This window comes from Diospyros lotus, chromosome 3 (genome assembly GCF_014633365.1).
Source record: "Diospyros lotus cultivar Yz01 chromosome 3, ASM1463336v1, whole genome shotgun sequence".
NCBI classification, from domain to species: domain Eukaryota; kingdom Viridiplantae; phylum Streptophyta; class Magnoliopsida; order Ericales; family Ebenaceae; genus Diospyros; species Diospyros lotus.
This window is the reverse complement of record NC_068340.1, coordinates 11,200,862-11,219,679: the sequence shown is the minus strand read 5'-3', so window position 1 is coordinate 11,219,679 and position 18,818 is coordinate 11,200,862. Positions and strand designations below refer to the sequence as shown.

General features: G+C 37.7%; 1 protein-coding gene across 1 annotated transcript; it reads right to left on the bottom strand.

Moving 5' to 3' along the window:
- Positions 1-6,402: 6,402 nt before the first annotated feature.
- On the bottom strand, positions 6,403-9,224 carry LOC127796439 (serine carboxypeptidase-like 45). The gene is made up of 10 exons (XM_052328587.1): positions 8,926-9,224; positions 8,733-8,834; positions 8,551-8,646; positions 8,079-8,171; positions 7,927-8,006; positions 7,531-7,812; positions 7,298-7,422; positions 7,105-7,197; positions 6,893-7,010; positions 6,403-6,769 (listed from the first exon to the last, which is right to left on the bottom strand). The coding sequence occupies exons 1-10, from the start codon at positions 9,179-9,181 to the stop codon at positions 6,620-6,622; spliced, it is 1,395 nt and encodes a 464-aa protein (XP_052184547.1). The 5' UTR covers positions 9,182-9,224; the 3' UTR covers positions 6,403-6,619.
- Between the last annotated feature and the right edge of the window lie 9,594 nt (positions 9,225-18,818).

Here is an 18,818-nt window from a genome sequence, read left to right as displayed (position 1 = left end):
TAATTTCAAGAAAAAGCTCCAAAGCATCCATGGCCGACCAACCTTCCAATCACCGAAATCAGCCATGGGAGACCCAAGGCAGTGGCTGGGAGGGCCTCTGGGCAAGGCCAAGACAAGCTTCTTGGCCAACAAATGGCCAAAATGGTGTCAAAATCGGGCCAACTTTAGGTCAAAAGTGGCCGAAAGTTTGGCCACTGAAATGGAAAGATTGGAGCTCTTTCGGTGGATTTTGGACTTGTTAAGGGCAAGAGGGGACATTAGAGGCATTGAATGAAGTAAGATCCGTCATTTAGGGGCCCAAAATTGCCTATAAATAGAAGTATTTAGAGATGCCAAAATAAAGAAGAAATTTAAACTCTCAGATCCGAGAGTTTGTGAATAAATTGGGAGACACAGATAAGGGGATTTTGTTGCTCATATCCTAAGCTTCATTTCTGTGTAATTTGAGCCATTTTGGTTGAGAAATGAGTGAGATTCGAAGGCTCGTCGAGAAAAATGAGCTTCGCTGGAAAACGAGCTTGAGCAGTCTAAAAATGGCTCGGTTTGAGGGATTTTATGGCATCATCTTGTAGAGGGCGAAAGACGAAACCATAGGTTCAAACGGGGGGTCAATCGGAGGTTGGATGAGGGAGATATGGCTATTAAACCGAAGGCAGCGCACTAGTCTGGCGAGTTGAAGGTTGAAGAAGACCGGCGCGTGTGGGACACGCGCTAGCTAGGCCCTGCAAGTGGGCGCGCGTGAGCAAATTTCTAGGGGCACGTGAGGGCGCGTGAGGGCTCCAAAAATATGAAAAAAATTTCTAAATTCCTCTAAAATCAATCTCTAGAGGCCTATGCAAAAAATTTTGATTTGGACTTCTCGATTTCTCGATTTTAGCATCAAAGAGCCTCATTTTGCGTGAAAATGCAACATCTGAGTAAGTTTAGTATTTTTCCCTTGATGTTCATAGTTTATTCTGAATTGTTGTGGAATTAGATTTGAGAAAATAGTCTCGATGATATTTATTGGGATTTTTAGAAGGAAGAATGGAAGAAAATGAAGGAAAATAGGAAGAAAATAGAATATTGAGATATTTAGTGATTAAATATCATTTTTATGGTTGAGGTGATCGAGGTGATGTGATTGGTGTGACTTTTGAGAGTTGGCACGAAAATTGAGGTCGGGCACGCATATCGAGGCAATGCACGCTTTTCGAGGTGTCTTGATCTTTTGGGCAGAGGTGAGTTGTCGTATCCCATATGGTATGATTGTTTATTATGCATGATATTTGTGAAAGATATGATTGTTTATTATGTATGATATTTATGAAACATATGATTCACTTTGTCATATTGCATGGAAAGTTGTAATAATTGCATGACACGATATTATTGTCATGTTAATATTTGTGCATGGGAATGGGATGTCGCCCTAGAGTGTAGTAGCAATTCCCCTAGGGCAATGATGGAATAACGTTAGGCTTATCCTGTAGAGGTTCGAGATTTGCCTAGGATTCCGTGCTGGGCTGGTGGGCTTGGGAAGTTACATTAATGGCAAATGTTGTTCATGTTATTGCATCATGCATCCATATATATGTTTTGGACCCTCACTAGAAGTTTCATCTTCTAATGGGTTATGCCCCTAGAACATTCAACGTTCCAGTTGAGACTTGCAGTTTAGGTAAGGAACAGGTTGAGATATGATGGCACGTGATGGCGTGACCGATGGATTCAGCAAGAAGTTTTAGAAATTTGTCTATCCGGATACGTTTTAGCTTATGCTTTAATGAGTTAAGATATAGCAATGTATTTATGTATTTCTGTATTGAGGATATGATGTTAATGTATGGTACAGATTCTTATACTGTTATAAAGTGAAATTGATTATGTACCATATTAGGTTTTGATTTTAAGCTTCCGCATTTATGATGATTATCTGTTTTAACTTATTGATTATTATTTTAGTATGCTGAGAAGGTAGATCAGGATTGTCGGGAACTAATTATATTGAAAAAAATATATATATTCCCCAAATTCCTAAGTTATTTAATGCTCGAAAAAAGTGGGGTGTTACATATAGAGTTTGCATATGTTTGGCCCGATCATCTTCTTTATTTTGTACAGTCTTTCCCAATTGGCTCGTAGCTTTCTTTCATCTCAAAGTGTGTTAGTGATTGTCATTTTTTTCAATACTAGGTCGCCTTTAGATAATGGCCTAACTTTTATCCTTCAGTTGTAGTAATTGGCTACTCTTCTTTGATAGGTAGCCATCCTGAGAACAACTTGGTCCCTTTTTTCGTCGATCAAATCTAAGACCCCTTCCACCGAAGGGATTTTGCCCCAGTTTTAAAAGGGATTAACACCTTTGTTCCATAAACTAGGTTAAACGACATTTCACCATTAGAGACTCTACTCATGGTTTATATGCCTATAGAATTGGTGGTACCTTGTCTGCGTAGGCACCATTTCATTACTTTAGTTTGCAGTATATATTCATTGGCACATACAAACAAGTTAGCTAATGATTTTGGTTGTCTCAAGGCCAAGGATTCTTGAAACAGTATGGACTTAATGCCTTGAAGCATCGCTGAGACTGTCATGCAAACATGTAAGTTTCGTATTTCCAAAGTGGTATTTCTGAATCGATCCACATATTACCTTAGAGTTTCTTTACTTCCTTGTCGAATAAATGTTTAAGTATGTATGTAGAATCTTTTTGCATTGACAATTTATGACAAAAGCTTTTATGAACTCTTTTCACAATTGTTTGAAAGAGGAAATAGATTCCTCGCTGAGGCTATTGTACCAAATTCGAGCATGGTCAATCAAAGTTAATTAATGAGAAAGTTCGACACATAATAGCGTCTTCCCAATTGTGAAGCATCATAACAGACTCATAGTTATGTATGTGGTCATAAGGGTCTTTCTTGCTGGACTAGGGATTGACTTGGGGTATCTTGAATTTCGAAGGGAGTTATTTTTCCATGATTTCTGGGTTAAAAGGTGTTTTCATTCTGTTTGAATCTTCTTTTGCAACCACTAATTTCTTTTGTTCTAGGACTTACTTCACTATCCTTTTCATATCCTCAGCATCCTAGGCAAGAAGATTGGATTGATTTGATTGAGGCTTAAAAGCTACTCTTAGGATTGTACTTTTGACTACTTTGTGATATTTTTTACCATGAGGGATGAGAACTCTTTTATTTTGGGATAGCACTTCTCGGAGATAGTTCAAACGGTTTCAAGAGCCTTCATGGGGGGCAGTTTATTGAAGTGGTTCTTAGTAGGGATTCTCTTGGAAACTCCTTTCCTGATTCTCTCCTTGCGAAAACTTGGGACGTTCCACCTCCCGCAAACCTCTGTTAACCTCCCTAAGACCTCTTAGGGTCAAGACTTTTTCCTGAGGCTGAGATATGTAGTTTTGTAACATGGGAGGTAATGCACTCCATGGTAAGGTGCATTGGAGGAACCTGATAATTTCTTGAAGGGCATTAGTATTTTCTTCATAGCGTCGCTTAAGTGCTTCATACTTACTGAGTGAGACAGTCTAAGGAACTATCTCGGAGGCTCCTAGAATTTACGTCAAAATGATATGTCGCAGTCTCGAGTTGGGAGAATTATCAACATCAGGACCTTCCTTATTGTGCCTATTGCATGCAACTTGAGACCATGTAAGAACCATATTATAGTATTTTTAGGTTTTTTTGACATTTCTCATTGACAACGCCAATTGTTGTCGCTCAAACACAATAATGAATTTAAGGGGATGGAAACTTTGTCATCAAGCCACTTGATTTTGTCATCGAATTGAGACCTTCTTCATTTTGAGACCTCATGTCATCCTAAGGCCTTCATTCTGAGACCTTTGTCTAGAGACCTGATGCCATCCTAAGGCCTTCGTCCCAAGACTGCGAGGAAGAAAACAATCAAAAGGCGCAGGGAGATTTTCACGCAAACACTATTTGATGCTTAAATCAGATACTGAGAATGCTGAAAACTATAGAGTAAAATTTTCATAAGTATCAAAGACATACATTTTCTAGAATGAAGACTTTCTTATTTATAGAGGAGAATTAAGCAATCCTAAATATCTTTGGTTTGAGATTTTTTATTGGTGATATTTATCCTAATATTTTAGTATCTTATCAGAATTAGGATTTTTAATAAATAATATTTATCAATCCCTTTTGTACTAAGATTTTATTAGAATTCCTAAAGGATAATGTCTATTCTTTTTATGGACTCTTGAGGGGTGTAGATGTCAAAGTTTGCATGGAACACGCCCCCCCCCCCCCCCCCCCCCCCCCCCCCGCCCCCGCACACGCACGCGGGGCCCCCAACAAATTAATTTTATTTTTTAGAATTTTTTAAAATTTTAATGAGTTTTTGTCTATGACACAATAAAAAAACTACACATGGCTGTGATCAAACTATGATTTGCAGCAATCTGTGGTCCAATCGGTGTGATTTTTGGAGTGGATGTTCCAAACAAGAAGTTTTTGAATTTAAACAGTGAGATTGGCTCTTCTAGTTCCGTAGATATATTATTTCTGATCGGAACAACAGTCTCGATTTTGGGAGAAAAGTTGGTCTTGCAATGGCTATGGCTTTGCGCAGTTGTGATTATTTTGATGGTCTAAAGTTATCTATAGTCGATTGATCTAAAATTTGGAGACGATCTTTAAGATTAGTTGTTCTTTGATCTGAGTAGTGTGATTAGTGTTTAGAGCTTTACATATATACTATTTTCAGTCACAACATTTATTTAGTGATCTATTCTCTTATCTTCTTCCTTTTTCTTGTTAATTGTTGATATTGACTCCCCCCTTGGTGAAACTATTTTGGTGCTCCTTTTGTAAGGTTTGAGAGTGTTATTTGTGACAATCTTTTGATTATAGTATAACTTTCTTTGATGGGCTTTTAATCCGGTGTACGGTTTTTATCCTTAGATTTGAAAAGGTTTATCACGTTAACAATTGTGTCTCAAGTATGTGTGATTGATTTACACGTTGAGATATAATATTTACTTACATATTTTGCTTTCACATTGATTCTTACAAGCAAGGGAGATTGTTGATTTATCAGAATTGATTAGTCGATTTTGTTCCATATTTTGGTGAGTTTTGATCCCTTTCTCCCAACAACATGATGGCAATGTAATTGTCGACAATCGTTACCAGACTGATCACTCTTCTTTGTCTCTCCTCCTTTCCCATCCCTTCATTTTTCTCTCTCTTTTTTATTTGTCCGATGATAGAACCCATATGGATTCTAACAGTTCCATTTGGGTTTCCAATTGAAACTTAGATTGTTTAATCAAAAAAATAGAACCGTCAAAAACCAGATCAAACCTTCTGGGTTTTCTTGGAAAACCCAGATGGTTTTATCAATGGGAAGATGCAACACAACAAATGACTGCGAGACCAAGGATGGGCCATGAAGGATGGCGACAGTTTCACGATCTCGAGGTGCTTGGAGTGGCGCTGCAACAAGGCTCACCAGAGATGATAAGATCCTCTCTGTCTTTCTCCCCCATCAAACTTAGTTTTAATTGGCGAACGTGCATGTGTGCTTGTCAATTAGAACCCACCACAATGGTGGGCTTTGACAATAAATTATTTATTTTTTCTTTAAATTTTAGATAAAAGAGGAGATAATGAGGAGGAAATTTTGATTAAATTAATTGTTATTAGATTGCAATACGGAGATACGTGTTGCTTGAGAGTTAATTTCAAGGGAAGTCTGTTATTATTTTTTTGAATAGCGTCCCATCACAAGCGTTCTCACTCACTGGCTCCAGACTATGGTGAAAGAGTTAAATCAGGAAACTTGATGACTCTCGATTTCGATCTCAGAGCAACACTCTAATTATAATGGAACAGGCTCCAAATAAGATCGTCAGGACCATTAGGCTATGCCTATGGGGGCAAGTCTGTTATTTTTAAAAATATAGAAATGTGCAATTTAGAAAAATTTGAGGGATAGTACGTGAAATCTACCCTATTTCAATTTTTTTACTCTAAAATAGATATACTAAACTATTATTGCTACACCACGTATTACATGATTAAATTATACTATAGCATTGGGAATATTTTGAAATGAATTTCATTCTTATCATGGACATATGGAAATACAATATTTTTGGGATATATCTCATTTTCCTAGTTGGACATGTAATTATGAAGATACTATAGTTAGAATACCTAACATCTATAGACAATTGTTGGTTTTAAATGACCATTGTAGGGAATGAGTTCTAGGCCTTGTGCTGAAAGGAACAAATGCAAGCTCTTCTAACTACTTTTGAGTGGGCTTATTTGTAACGAAACATGTTATGTTATGATCACCCAATAAGAAAATGGAGATGATAGCAAAAATGTTATGATCAGTAGCTGGATAGATACAGATCAAGCAAAGATATGACAAAATGCTCTTTCCCCCTTCTCAAAATATTTACAAGGTTCTTGGCTTTGACGTCAAACCCGGCAGACAGACAGACAAACAAACAAACAAACAAAAGAATACATCTTTCATTCTCATACTCAATCTCAATCTCAACCCTCAACTTTTACTTACAGATCTTATTAATCCTTTTTCATCAGTTTGAGCTGATGATGGGTAGATCGATGTTGTGTCATCAGAATGCTTCCGGCAGAGGCCTGCCCTCCAAAAATGCTTTGAATAGCACCAGCGACCTCTCCGGTTGAGAGAATGGAGCCTCATGGGATGCCCCTCGGATGGTTGCAAATGAAAGAATGTTACCGTAGACTTGAGTCCAGCCACCCACCTGAAACAAGCCATTGAATGAGGAATGAGAAAACATTCTAGTTAACAAAACCACAAACAAATTGCATCAGGTGTGTGTACATATAGTATGTTCTTGCGTTTTGATATAATAAACAAGAATCACCTGCATCCCTGCAAACCACACTCTGTATGGTACCGTCGTTTTAAGTCCTAATTCTTCTGCCAGACCGTGAACCAATGTGCGACTTCCCGTCAATGGGATAACAGAATCTTGATCTCCACTGTGATTAGATTAAACCGAATGCGTGTTCAACTTAATCTTATGCTTCATCTAGTAATGAGAAAGGAGATCTTAAAGGTCAGACACAAAAATACCTGTAAACCAAGACAGGAATTCCAGCCTTAATGAACTCTCCCACAACAGAGATTGTTGGAATCTCCAGGTCAAGCAACTCATAATCCAAAATGCTGTTACAAGAGTGAAAGAAAATTATATACAAATTCACCAAGCAGACGACCACAACCTAGAGATAAGTAAGTAGGGAAGGTTGGCTTGAAAGAGAATTACTTGCTGCAAACAAGCCATCGGTTAACTCCTACAAGCCGGGCATGGAGCGCATCCCGCACATCTGGCCGGTTCAAGTAACTTATAATTTCATCCTCCACGCATACGTCTACTGTCTCTGTAACTTGCTGTTAAATAAGAAACCATCCAAATGAGCTAAATCCCCAAAGAACAGTAGAAGATATAGCTTGACACATGCAAAGACGAAGAAGAAGAAAAATTTTGATTGAGCTCACTTGGGGATTAAGGACTTTGGATTGAGACATCACGGACGATATACAGACATCGAGGATAACATCATACTTGTCAACAAATCTACTTGTTTCTCTGGTTACTAAGCTCATTACTCTTGAACAACTTGGAGACACAGACCCTCTATAGTATTCGCTCACGAAACGAGAATAATTGCAGGCAGAAGTGAACAATTTGTAGGTGGAATCTGATATCAGTCCGTGAGACCAGAAATACTCGGCCCTGGAGTTAAAATCAGTCGCAAATTCCAAAACTGGATTGCCCAACTGCAGTTCAGGCAATGAAAAGAAATAAAATAGACTAAATTTAGAGCAAGTTTGAATCAATTGGCACAGTGAATTCTAAGAGTTTGAATCGGGGTTTTCACAATTCAAACTCACAGCAATTCCTTGTAGATTGAACAACTTCTGCTTCTTGTTGAATTGTAGAATAAGCTCAGCTAGCTGAGGCACGTAGTGGCCTGCTTGCAAGCAAAGCAAAAGTATCAGCGTTCAATTCTCAAGCGCTCTCTATTCAGTTTAAAATAAATTACCGGCATAGCTCTCTCCGGTGATGAACAGGCTTCTGTTTCTGTATTGCGGGAATTTGACAAACCATTTTTGCAAGAACACCAAATTGTCCCTCGCTGTAAATGTAATGGAAGATTAGACATAGAGAGACCAAATTTTGAACAAAGTAGCACTTTTTTGAATTCCAAAAAGCAAAGAAAAACCAGTAAAATATACAAAATATAGATAAAGGTGGAAACTTATATGGTACTCTACCAACCATTTGAAGATTGTTAATCTCGTTGAACGAAAAAGGAACAGAAAAGAAAGAGTTTGCAATTGAATTAAAACAGAAAAGGGAAGAACAGCACAGGTTGACTTGTATTTTGAGCAAAAAAGATGAGGGTCTTGGGAAACAAGTATATAGAGGGAGTAAATGTAAAGGAAAATCTAAAAGGCAAACTCGGTTTGGCAACAAGCAAATAGAAGAAATCGAAGGAAGGGGGAGAGACATGCCTGTGATCTTATCATTTACAGTCCCATACAAGGAAGAGTCGGTGGAGTAAGAGAACCCAACCCCAATTGGTGTCTCCAAATACAACATATTTGCCTCTGCACAAGAATAACCATTAACCATACAATTAATTAATTTTCTCGGAAAAAGACAATAATACACATAACGGTAGGATTCCAGGTACCTCTGTTCCAGCTATATTCATTCTTGACCAGTACCTTCCCACTGGGCCTAAACGGCCCGTTTTCAGAGAATGCTCCAACCCCCAAAGAAGAACAGCCAGGGCCTGCAACCAATACCACCATAATACAATTGAAATGCATCGCCTAATAGTAAAATGAGATCAAATGTGGGTTTGTAGAGAAATTGCAGAACACCTCCATTTAACCAGAGAACGAGAGGCTTGGAAGCTGGGTCTGTTTCTGCTTCGACGAAGTAGTAGAACAGAGCCTTCGGGTTCTTCTCATCAACGGTCACATACCCAGAATAGTGCTGGAAGCAGACTTGGGGCTGCCCAGGGAGTCGGACGATTTTATCTAAAGCAAACGCCGAAGCTTCGGCTTCCAAGGGAAAAATTAGGAGAAAGAAAGCGAAGAAGGCCAATGCCATGGTTTTCCATTGTAAAGATGGCATGACTAATAGCAGAGAGAGAGAGAGAGAGAGGAGGGGGGGGGGGGGGGGGGGGGGGGGGGTAACGGAGAGAGATAGGAAGGATGTTACCCAGTTGGGGGTTTATATAAAAGAGGGAGCTGGTATGTGTTGTCATTATTATATGTTACTTTGTCGTCTTGAGAGAGGGAGAGAGAGAGAGAGGAATTTAGACCCTCAGAGCTGAAAGACATGTGAGAGAGGTGGGGTGGCCCTACTCACTTCCAAGACAAATTATTTTGTCTTTGGGCACCTCATAATAAGTAGGTCTAATTTTTTAGTCGGAATTGTTAAATTAATTGTTATATTTTGATTTGATATTTAACTAGTTGACGCCATGCACGAAAATTTATATGTATTAAATTTATTTAAAATTGATAATCTCATGACTATAAATTTCATCTACAAATTTCAAGAACTATACATTTTTCATAAGCTAATAATTAATTTAACATATGATAAATATAAATAGATTATATAAAATAATAAATAATATGATAACATGTAACATAAATAATAAAAATATAAAATATAATAAAATTTTCAAAAAAAATATGACAACATATGGCAAATATAAATAGTCTATACAAAATATTAATTTTGTCAAAATAACTTAAACGACTTATTTAAAATAATTCAATTTTGGCTAAATAACTAATTTAACATAACCTACAAACTAATTATTTTTCAAAATTAAGTACTAACATAAACATATATAAGATTTGTACTTTTTTTGCATGAAACTAATTAAGGGTTTTAGAGTTTTGAGTGGTGGCTTTATTGAAAGAGAATGAGAGATAAATTATAGGAAATAAAATAAAAAATTAAATTTATTTTTAAAAATATATATTTGGCAGTGGGTATTATTTGATATCTCAAAATTTCTCCTGATTAAAAAAAGTTTATTTTTTTGTAATTTATTTTAATTAAAATTTTATATTAATATTTAAAAATTAATAATATGAATTAGATTTTGTCTCTTCATATACTTACACATTCTCCAAACACTATTCAACAATGAATAAAACTATTTACAGGTTCCAAGAATTACATGTTTTTCACAATTTTAGACTTAATTAATGACCTATAAAAATTTTATTTCGGGTAAGAGAAAAATAAACAAAATATAATAAAATATCAAAATAGAAAATGGAAATGGGCGGAAAAAAAATTGACGGTTGTTTTGTTATAATATATATATAGACTAGTTATTATATTTTTAAAAATTAAATAAATTATTATATTTTTAAAACTTGCGCACCTTAGCTATTATAATAGAGTTCATTACATTATAGGACTAAATTAATTAAATAAATAATTATACTTTTAAATTTAAAATCACATTAACTATTATATAAATATCATATTAACATCATTGAACAATTGTTATAAGTTAGCTTATCTAGGTTTCCTTTGAGAGAGTTCTCTTGAAGAAGTTTGTTTAGGTTTAGAGAAGCACTCTCTTGGAAGGGTCTTTGGGAGCTCTATTCCCTAAAGACCCGAGTGTCCTTCCGAATACTCTTTAGGGACCAGCTTCCCCAAAAACTTAGGTAGTCTTCCAAAGACACTTTGTAGATTGCTTCACTAAAATCTTTTAAAAATCTTTTGAGAACTACTTCCCTTAAGACCTAACTAGTCTTCTGAAGACCCTTTAATGCTAGCTTCCCTAAAGGCCTAGTCCTTCTTAAGCCAAACCCAGTGGTAGTCGAACACCCTCATCCAAAGGGTCATGCCATGTGTCGTCGTGTATGTGTTCTATGCATCCTGGCCTGCCACATATCCTAGTCCTTCAAGGGGTATAAATAGCCCCTGACCCTTCACCTTTCAGATCTTTTCGGGAACCCCAGAGACTTTCCCTGGCTTTTCTGCACACACCTATTTCGAAAAGTCACTATTTTTCCACACCATGAGTGTATTTGACTTAGGCATTGGAGATCTTGCGCAAGAGAGATCTCGCTTACTTTTTGAATGTCTTCTACTTCGCAGACCAAAGATCTAAAGACCACTTCTATTGTTCACTCAAAAGACCATTTCGCAGTTATAAATGCCCAAAAACCTTTTTGGAGCCATCTTTTTGTAAGGACCCTTTGAATGACCTCTTCTAAGCAAACTTTGCTCTTTTGCTTGGTCTTGTTGACTTTTTGTTGACCTTTTCGAGACAAACAAACAATTGTTATATTATGACAATAATAATAATATTTTAATTTTGTTAACTATAACAACTATGTCCTCAATCAAACCATAATTCAAAAATTTATGCTGAAAATTACATTCTAAACACTTGTGATCATGATATAGGGTTATTGCATTATGAGTAAAAAAAGGGAGATAATAGGTGACTATTTTAATTTTTTAATGGAACAAGAGCAAAGTGACAAAATTAAAATCCAAATCTCAATTCAAAAAAATTGCACACAGTCAAAATTAAAATCCAAATTGTTGTCACCATATTAACTAAACTTTTATTTCAATTAAAATTTAATTATTTTTTGATTTTTTTGATCAAATTTTATCCACAAAAATGGCATAATGGTAGAGGTTTAGATTTTTTTAACACATAAAAAATTACAAGAAATGTCTATGATAAGAAATATAAAAATGTTTAAACTCACAATCTCATATTTATTTACTATTAAATGTGCATCACCACCTAAACCACCCTTGAGGCAGTCAGTCTCCATTAATTTTAAAATCAAGCCATTTGCACTTTATATTAATGTAAAACACATTAATTTTTATTAACAAAATTTAATAAAAAATATAAATAAAAACTAAATTAGCGTCTAGAATAAATTGATAGAGAAAAAGATAATAATAAATACTTGTTGCTTCTGGTTAGAATTTAAGATTGCACCCTTGTAGATCGAGCGATTGTAAAAACAATATGTTGGTGTCAATTTAGTGGGTTACGAATTCGATCTTCGATTTGCACAATAATTAAAGATCCAATTTATGATTTAAATCTTTTGATATAATTGAGAACACGATTATCAAAAATCGCACAATAACGGTAATTTCAAGATTGAGTACTAGAAAATCAAAAGGCTGTAAATTCAGCCTCAAATTTTGCAATGGAGGATCTAATGCTCTTAAAATATAGGATAATGCTATTGGTACACCTTTGTGTATACCTTGGGCTACACAAATGTGTATCAATGACAAAAAAGCCTCTCATGAGGCGCATAGAAGCGCGTGAGGCGCATGTGAGGCGCAGGACATTTTAGTCTTTATACCCCTTGATGTAGTCCAAGATGTACAAATTTGTTGTACATCTAGCATGATCCTAAAATATATGAATATGTCATTAATTTTTATAATATTATATAACATATAATTAATATATATATATATATATATATGATATCTTAAAAGGTGGGAAACAATTTATCCTTTTCCACGGCACCGAAAAGGCAGCGATGAGCAGTGATGAGGCGGCGACTGTGTCCTGAAGCTGAAAGTGAAAAGAGAATGGAAGGGTGAGCTGCTATATATATATATATATATGTATGTATGTATGTATATAAAAGGGTAATTTTAAGTGGTTGCAGTTTTTCACTGTTTTCGATCTTTGAAAAGCAAAGGGCCAACATTTACAGCGTTAATGTAAAAAGTTGGGAATGTGGTTGGTAAATGGTAAGCCTAATACGACTACTACTATCTACTGTCCCACGGCACCCACGGAAAGGGACTTTACAGGATGATGACCTCCCCAGCCCCTTTCCCCTTTGGTTCTCAGAATTGGTGAATATCACAATAACCGCTGTAAATCTGTAATAATCATTCCTTCCCACAATCAAAAACTGGAATTTTTTTTTACAGGCAGAACTATTGTAATCTGTCATAATCATCAGGGACAGGCCATAAAGTATAAAGAGATTACATAAACATCGACTATTTAAATTTTTGTGATGTTTTAAAAAATAAAATTATTATTAAAAAACAATATTAATTGAAAGACAACAAATAATAAAATTAGAAGACAAATCACCCATATAAAGACAGAATCATGATGCGCTTTGTCGTCCATCTGAAAGTTCCATCCACGTGACGTAAAAATCATTTCTTAAAAGTTTATCCTAAAAATATATAAGGTATGACTACATTTAAATTTATCTAAACAATGAATTAAGTGAGAATATCGCTCTTTTTAAAATTATTCAAACCAACCTCGGATACTCGAATTATAAAAAAAAATTAGAATTTTTTCGGAAATCAGAAGGGTGGTTGGTGGCTTCCATTTGCCTGCAGCCCAACGGTGCACTCATATAACATGTCACGTCAACTACTTATATATTAATTAATTATAATAATAAAGCAAGATCTTGACTCTAGAGGGTTGGAATGTGGACACTTTTAGTCAACCTATATAATCTTAGGGATTAAAATTGAGTTGGGGTACGTAAGAGCCATATAATATGTCTATAAATATGTATTTAGTATTCAATTAGTAATTACATTATAGTCAATTTTTTTTTTTATTTACTTGGCGTGTTTGAATTTTATCTGATTATTTTAAAATGACAAGTATCATTCTCTTTTAATACACTCTTAAGCAAATTCGGATGCGAATACAGTTTATACACACTTAGAGATGAATATTCGACACAGTTTATATGGGACTTATTTTTCAACTTTATTATTGTCTTTCAGTTAAATGTTGATTTTTTAACAATAATTTTACCTTTTAAAATATGTGATGAGTGCATTATATAATTTTTTTTTAATAATTTTAGGAGTATATAAGAAATTTCTAGACGTTTGGGCTCCGTGGTCCCTGCCCCCTTGAGGCTTCAGCCGTCCACCACTTTATCTGTCTTGTTTTTTTTTTGTTTTTTCAGTTCACTTTGACTAAATATTTAGTTTAGGGTCACACGCAATGTAACCTTATCAACAAACTATTTTCAATATCAATTTTGAGTCTTTTAATAAGACTCAAGGCAACATAAAAAAGTTAAGACTTCAACCTCTAGTTAGCTAATTTCAACATAATTAATTATATAAATGTCTTATCTTATAAGTATAGAGAATCAATCACAGGACTCGACCACAGATACTGTCTATATCACTTGCACCAGTAGTGATTTGAGCATGACATTATCAAAAATATATTCCCCTTCAGTTGCCCATTTCTCATAGTGAGTTGGTTTTAATTGTAATTTTGTAGTGCTACCAACTCCAACGCCCCTACCTGACCTTAACTTTTTGGTTGTGCTGTGTTGCAGTCAACTCGATTAGGTGTCTCCTCCGCAGACTTTGACCTCTACCCTAGTTTTCACCACGGGTTCGAACCCACAGTTTAAATTTCACTTTTTGGTGAAATCAGAATTAAATAATTGCCTATAAATAATTTTAATTCTAGTTCGATTATGGTTGCCAACGGTTTTGATTTCGATTCAAACAGATTTTATAAAAAGAGAAAAAAAAATTATACTTAATTTATATAAATCAAGTTGACTATGTATTTTTTTGGGGTTTAAAAGAATCAAAGCCACTTAATTTACTTACCATTTGAATTTGTAACTTTCTTACTTTAATTAGAATTATTTTTCGAAGTACTGATTATTATACGTTGTATTATATATTTTATATTTATTTAATACATTTTGAACAGTTTGCATGGTTTCTGATTTTGGTTTATTATTTTCAGGAATGAGAATCGAACTGTAAGTTTTTTATTCCAATTTTGATTTTTGAAGCGAAACCAAAAAGATGGTTTCAGTTCAATTTTTAGAAGAACGATTCTATATCGATTCATGATTTGAACCGAACGGTGATCAGGCCTACTCTTCCTTCTTTCTTGGCAATGATCCTTGATGATACTAGATCGATCACCGAGATCTACCTCGAAGTAAGTACCTGCAAGGGCGGGGCCTTTAATCCCCCGGGAGAACTCCGACACTCAAGTCAGTAGAAGAAAATACCCGAAATGGAAAGTCACACAGTAGTCAAATCATCTATACCTGTAGAAGTTGACCGTTATTTAAAGATGGCGTAGAACATACTCTGAGGATATAAGATAATCTCTGAATAAGACGTTGGAGATAATCTCGGTTGACCGAGTCAGCCTCGTTCAAAATCAAATATGGACTGAAGATCTAGATGACACGTGACGCTTCCTAAGAGTGCCACGTGACGGCATCGGGTTGGTAGTCTCTGAGGGTAGTATAGTAATTTTGCCCTTAGTAAAATATCCCTTCATCACTTGCCCCCCCAACTCCTTGAGTTATGAGGGTGAGGAGCTCGGGCAGCTGAAGGAGTAGTCATCTAAACTTTTCTGCTTTCCTGTAAAAATGAGTTTTGAAAAAAATAAATGCAAAAAATAAATAAGATTAATGATTTCCATTATTAGCTCGCATCCCAACTCAAAGTCCCATCACCCTTCACATGGCCCTCCAAGGACTCTATAAAAAGGGATGTGGGCATGGTCCATTCCTCCTAAGAATTATTGGAGTGAGAGCATGCTTGAGGTGGAGTAAAAACGTAAGAGGTCTCCCCTCTCTTCTTCCATTTTTTTATTTTTATTTTATTCTATTTCTTTGTTTTCTTTTATTTATTTATTTATTTGTTATTTTACTTTTTGACGTGGCCGAGACCAGCGGTCTCGGCCATGCTGGCCGTAGTGGCCTCGGTGGCGCGGCTCGCGCGCGCGCGCTGGCCGAGGTAGGGCGCCTCAGCCGCGCGACTCGCCCGCGCACGCTGGCCGGGGCCGCGCGCCTCGGCAGTGGGCTCGTGCGGGCGCGCTGGTCGAGGTTGCACGGCTCGCCCGTGCGCGCTGGCCTTGGCCGCGTGCGGGTCCTACTACTTTTTTTTTTTTTTAGGATCTCTTGACCCCTGTCTCTAATTGCTCTTTCTTGGCTGGTTTTTTTGTGCAGGCTTTCACTGGGTGCGGGAGACTCTGAGCAGCGCCTTCAAGTTCAACAGGGGATGGACTGGCTCCCTCTTAAGGGTTTTCCCGTGCATCTCCCTTTCATCTCTAGAATTCTTCTCATCAGCTGGTATTCATTTGGCTCTCTTCTCTTATTTTTTGTGATTTTTCGTTGTCTCTCTTCCTCATGTCACGCTGCTTTAGTAAGTCGATCTCCATGACCTCCTCAAGTAACTCGGATAGGAATAACTCGGACTCTTTTAGCTTCTCTTTCCAGTCTGGTATGCAAATAGGAGACGCTGGGACCTCCCGGCCCCATCCTGATGCGTCCTCTTTTGATAACGATACTGACCTAGAGTTGGAGCTTCATCATAATGGTCTCCCTGATGACCTAACCCCTGTTTGTTCTTCCTTGCCCGGGGATGAGATCTCCGGACTCGCCCGAAAATATCATCTCCCCATCACGGGCTACTGGTTCTCTGCACCCTCCAACCTTAGAGCCCATCAATCCCCTCATGGGGGTTTAACCATCTATGAAGCTTCTATTGAAGCAAGGTGTCGGTTCCCTTTCGAAGGCACCCTAGTTGAGATCTTTTGTCTTGTAGGGTTATCTCATTCTTAGTTAGTGCCCAACGGGTGGAGAAACTTAGTCTCTTTCATTATATGTTGTCGGGGGAGAGGTATTGACCCTAAAGTTGAGCTCTTCTTAAAATTATTTCACCTTGTATGTGTTGATAAGTCCGAATTTCGCTATTCCTTCATGGCATACCCTGGCTATAAGTTCCTCGTAGACATCCCGTCCTCTTTGAAAGGTTGGAAAAATCGATATTTTTTCATGGGATCTTCCTCCGTTACTATGGGTGTGCCCATCGCCTGGCATCGGCCTCTCTGTAAAAATTTTCCACGTGAAATGTCCCATTTAGAGAGGAGGGATGTTGAGCTGTTGATGGGTTTAGAGCACGTTAGTACTGCCAGATTGATTAACGAGCAAACTCTATCCCTCGGGGGTGTGTGTCGATACCCCTGTCCAACAGCCGACATTCCCTTAGGTTGAGTTTTTCAATTCTCTTGTTTCGCTTTATGTCTCCCATTTAAGTGTGCTTCTTTATCCTGACACTTGATCTTATTTTGTCATGCTTTGTAGCCAAGATGATTGACGACGCGGAGCTGTGGGGGACCGATAAGCAGGCCGCTGAAGAGGCCAAACGGGCCCAGAAGAATGCCAAGAGGCATACCAAAGACTCTCAACTCCCACCTCGGCACAAAAAATTGAAAGCCACTGAGTCTTGTTCTTCTTTGCCCTGAGTTGAGGTAGGGGGCTCCCAAGGCACTGAGCCTCTTTCTGACATGATCGAGGGGGAGGCATCCATTCCTGCCCGGGCTCTTCATCGGCCAGACTGGAATGTTCATGAGTCAGACCACAGCAGCGAGGCTTGAGTGGCGACTCAGCTTATTCAGGGTTTACCAACTCAGGCAGACATCGAGGGGGCCGCGGATCTGACTTCGGAGACCTTGGAGTCATGCTACTGCCAGGGCTTGGTTTAGGTTAGTCTCTTGGTCCTTTATCATGGAGAACTTTTGGTTCCCTCATAATCTAATCTTTGCTATTTGCATGCAGAGTATTGTCACTCAGAACGAGCTCCAGAGGCGAATGGCGAGGAACTCTCGCAAAATGCTCGAGTTGGATAATGCCCTTGCTGAGTGCCACAGGACCATTGAGCAGCGGGACGAGGACTTGAGGGCTCAACATCAACGATCCGTGGAGCTGGAGAAGCGCTTCCAAAATCTTGAGATTAGCCACCATGCAACGGAGGGAGAGTTGGCACGGTTTAAACAGCGTGTTCGGGAGCTAGAGGAGAAATATGCAGACCCCACCCAACTCCCCGAGGTGAAAAGGTTTATCAAACAGGAGTTGCAGGGTGTCTGGAAGAAAGGCTTCATTCAGAGCAAAAAGGAAGTGCAACAAGGCGGTACCGACCTCGATTTCTCCCCCGTCAGACCTATGGAGGATGTGATCGCAGAGCTCACCCAGGCATCATCCTCCAAAGCCCCCGCCATTGAATATGAGAAGTTCGAAGAAGAAAACTAGTTGTTAGTTCTAGGTTCATATGTACCTTCTTGCCATGATCATGAGCTGTACTAGTCCTTTGATCCTTTGCTAAATAAAATGTCTCGAAGTTATGTTTTTTTGCAATAGTCCGAGTTAGGTGGTCTCTGTTATCTGATTTCTTGTACCTCTTACCTTAATTCTCATGTTGACGTGGTGGTGGATGCCGTTCTACTTGGTTCCTTTTTATTAGGGGTGGTCCCCTGGGTCACATCTGCCCCTATTATTTTTAGCCCTCTTTTACTCTAGTATGGAGGCGAGGCCTTAGGAGTCTCCTCCGGGACCCCTTCGGTCGGCTTCTTTGGGGGTCGTTTCCACCATCCTTAGCCTTTCTTTCCTTTTTATTATAGGGGTGGTCCCCTGGGACCATATCTGGTCCCTTGCTCTTCCTTTTTTTTATCTTAGGGGTGGTCCCCTAGGACCATATCTGGTCCATTGCTCTTTCTTCGTCCTCGCTATCTTTGATGACGAAAGGACTTCAAGAAATCTCTTTGGGGGTTTCTGAGGTCAAGGGAAAATAATTCCTTCCCCTTCACCTCTTTTTTTTTTTGTTTTATATTCTGTAGAATAAAAAATCTACACATGTAAAAAGAAACATAATGAGATTTTATTGAGAAAAATACGCAGCTCCAAATTCCTTGGAGTAAACT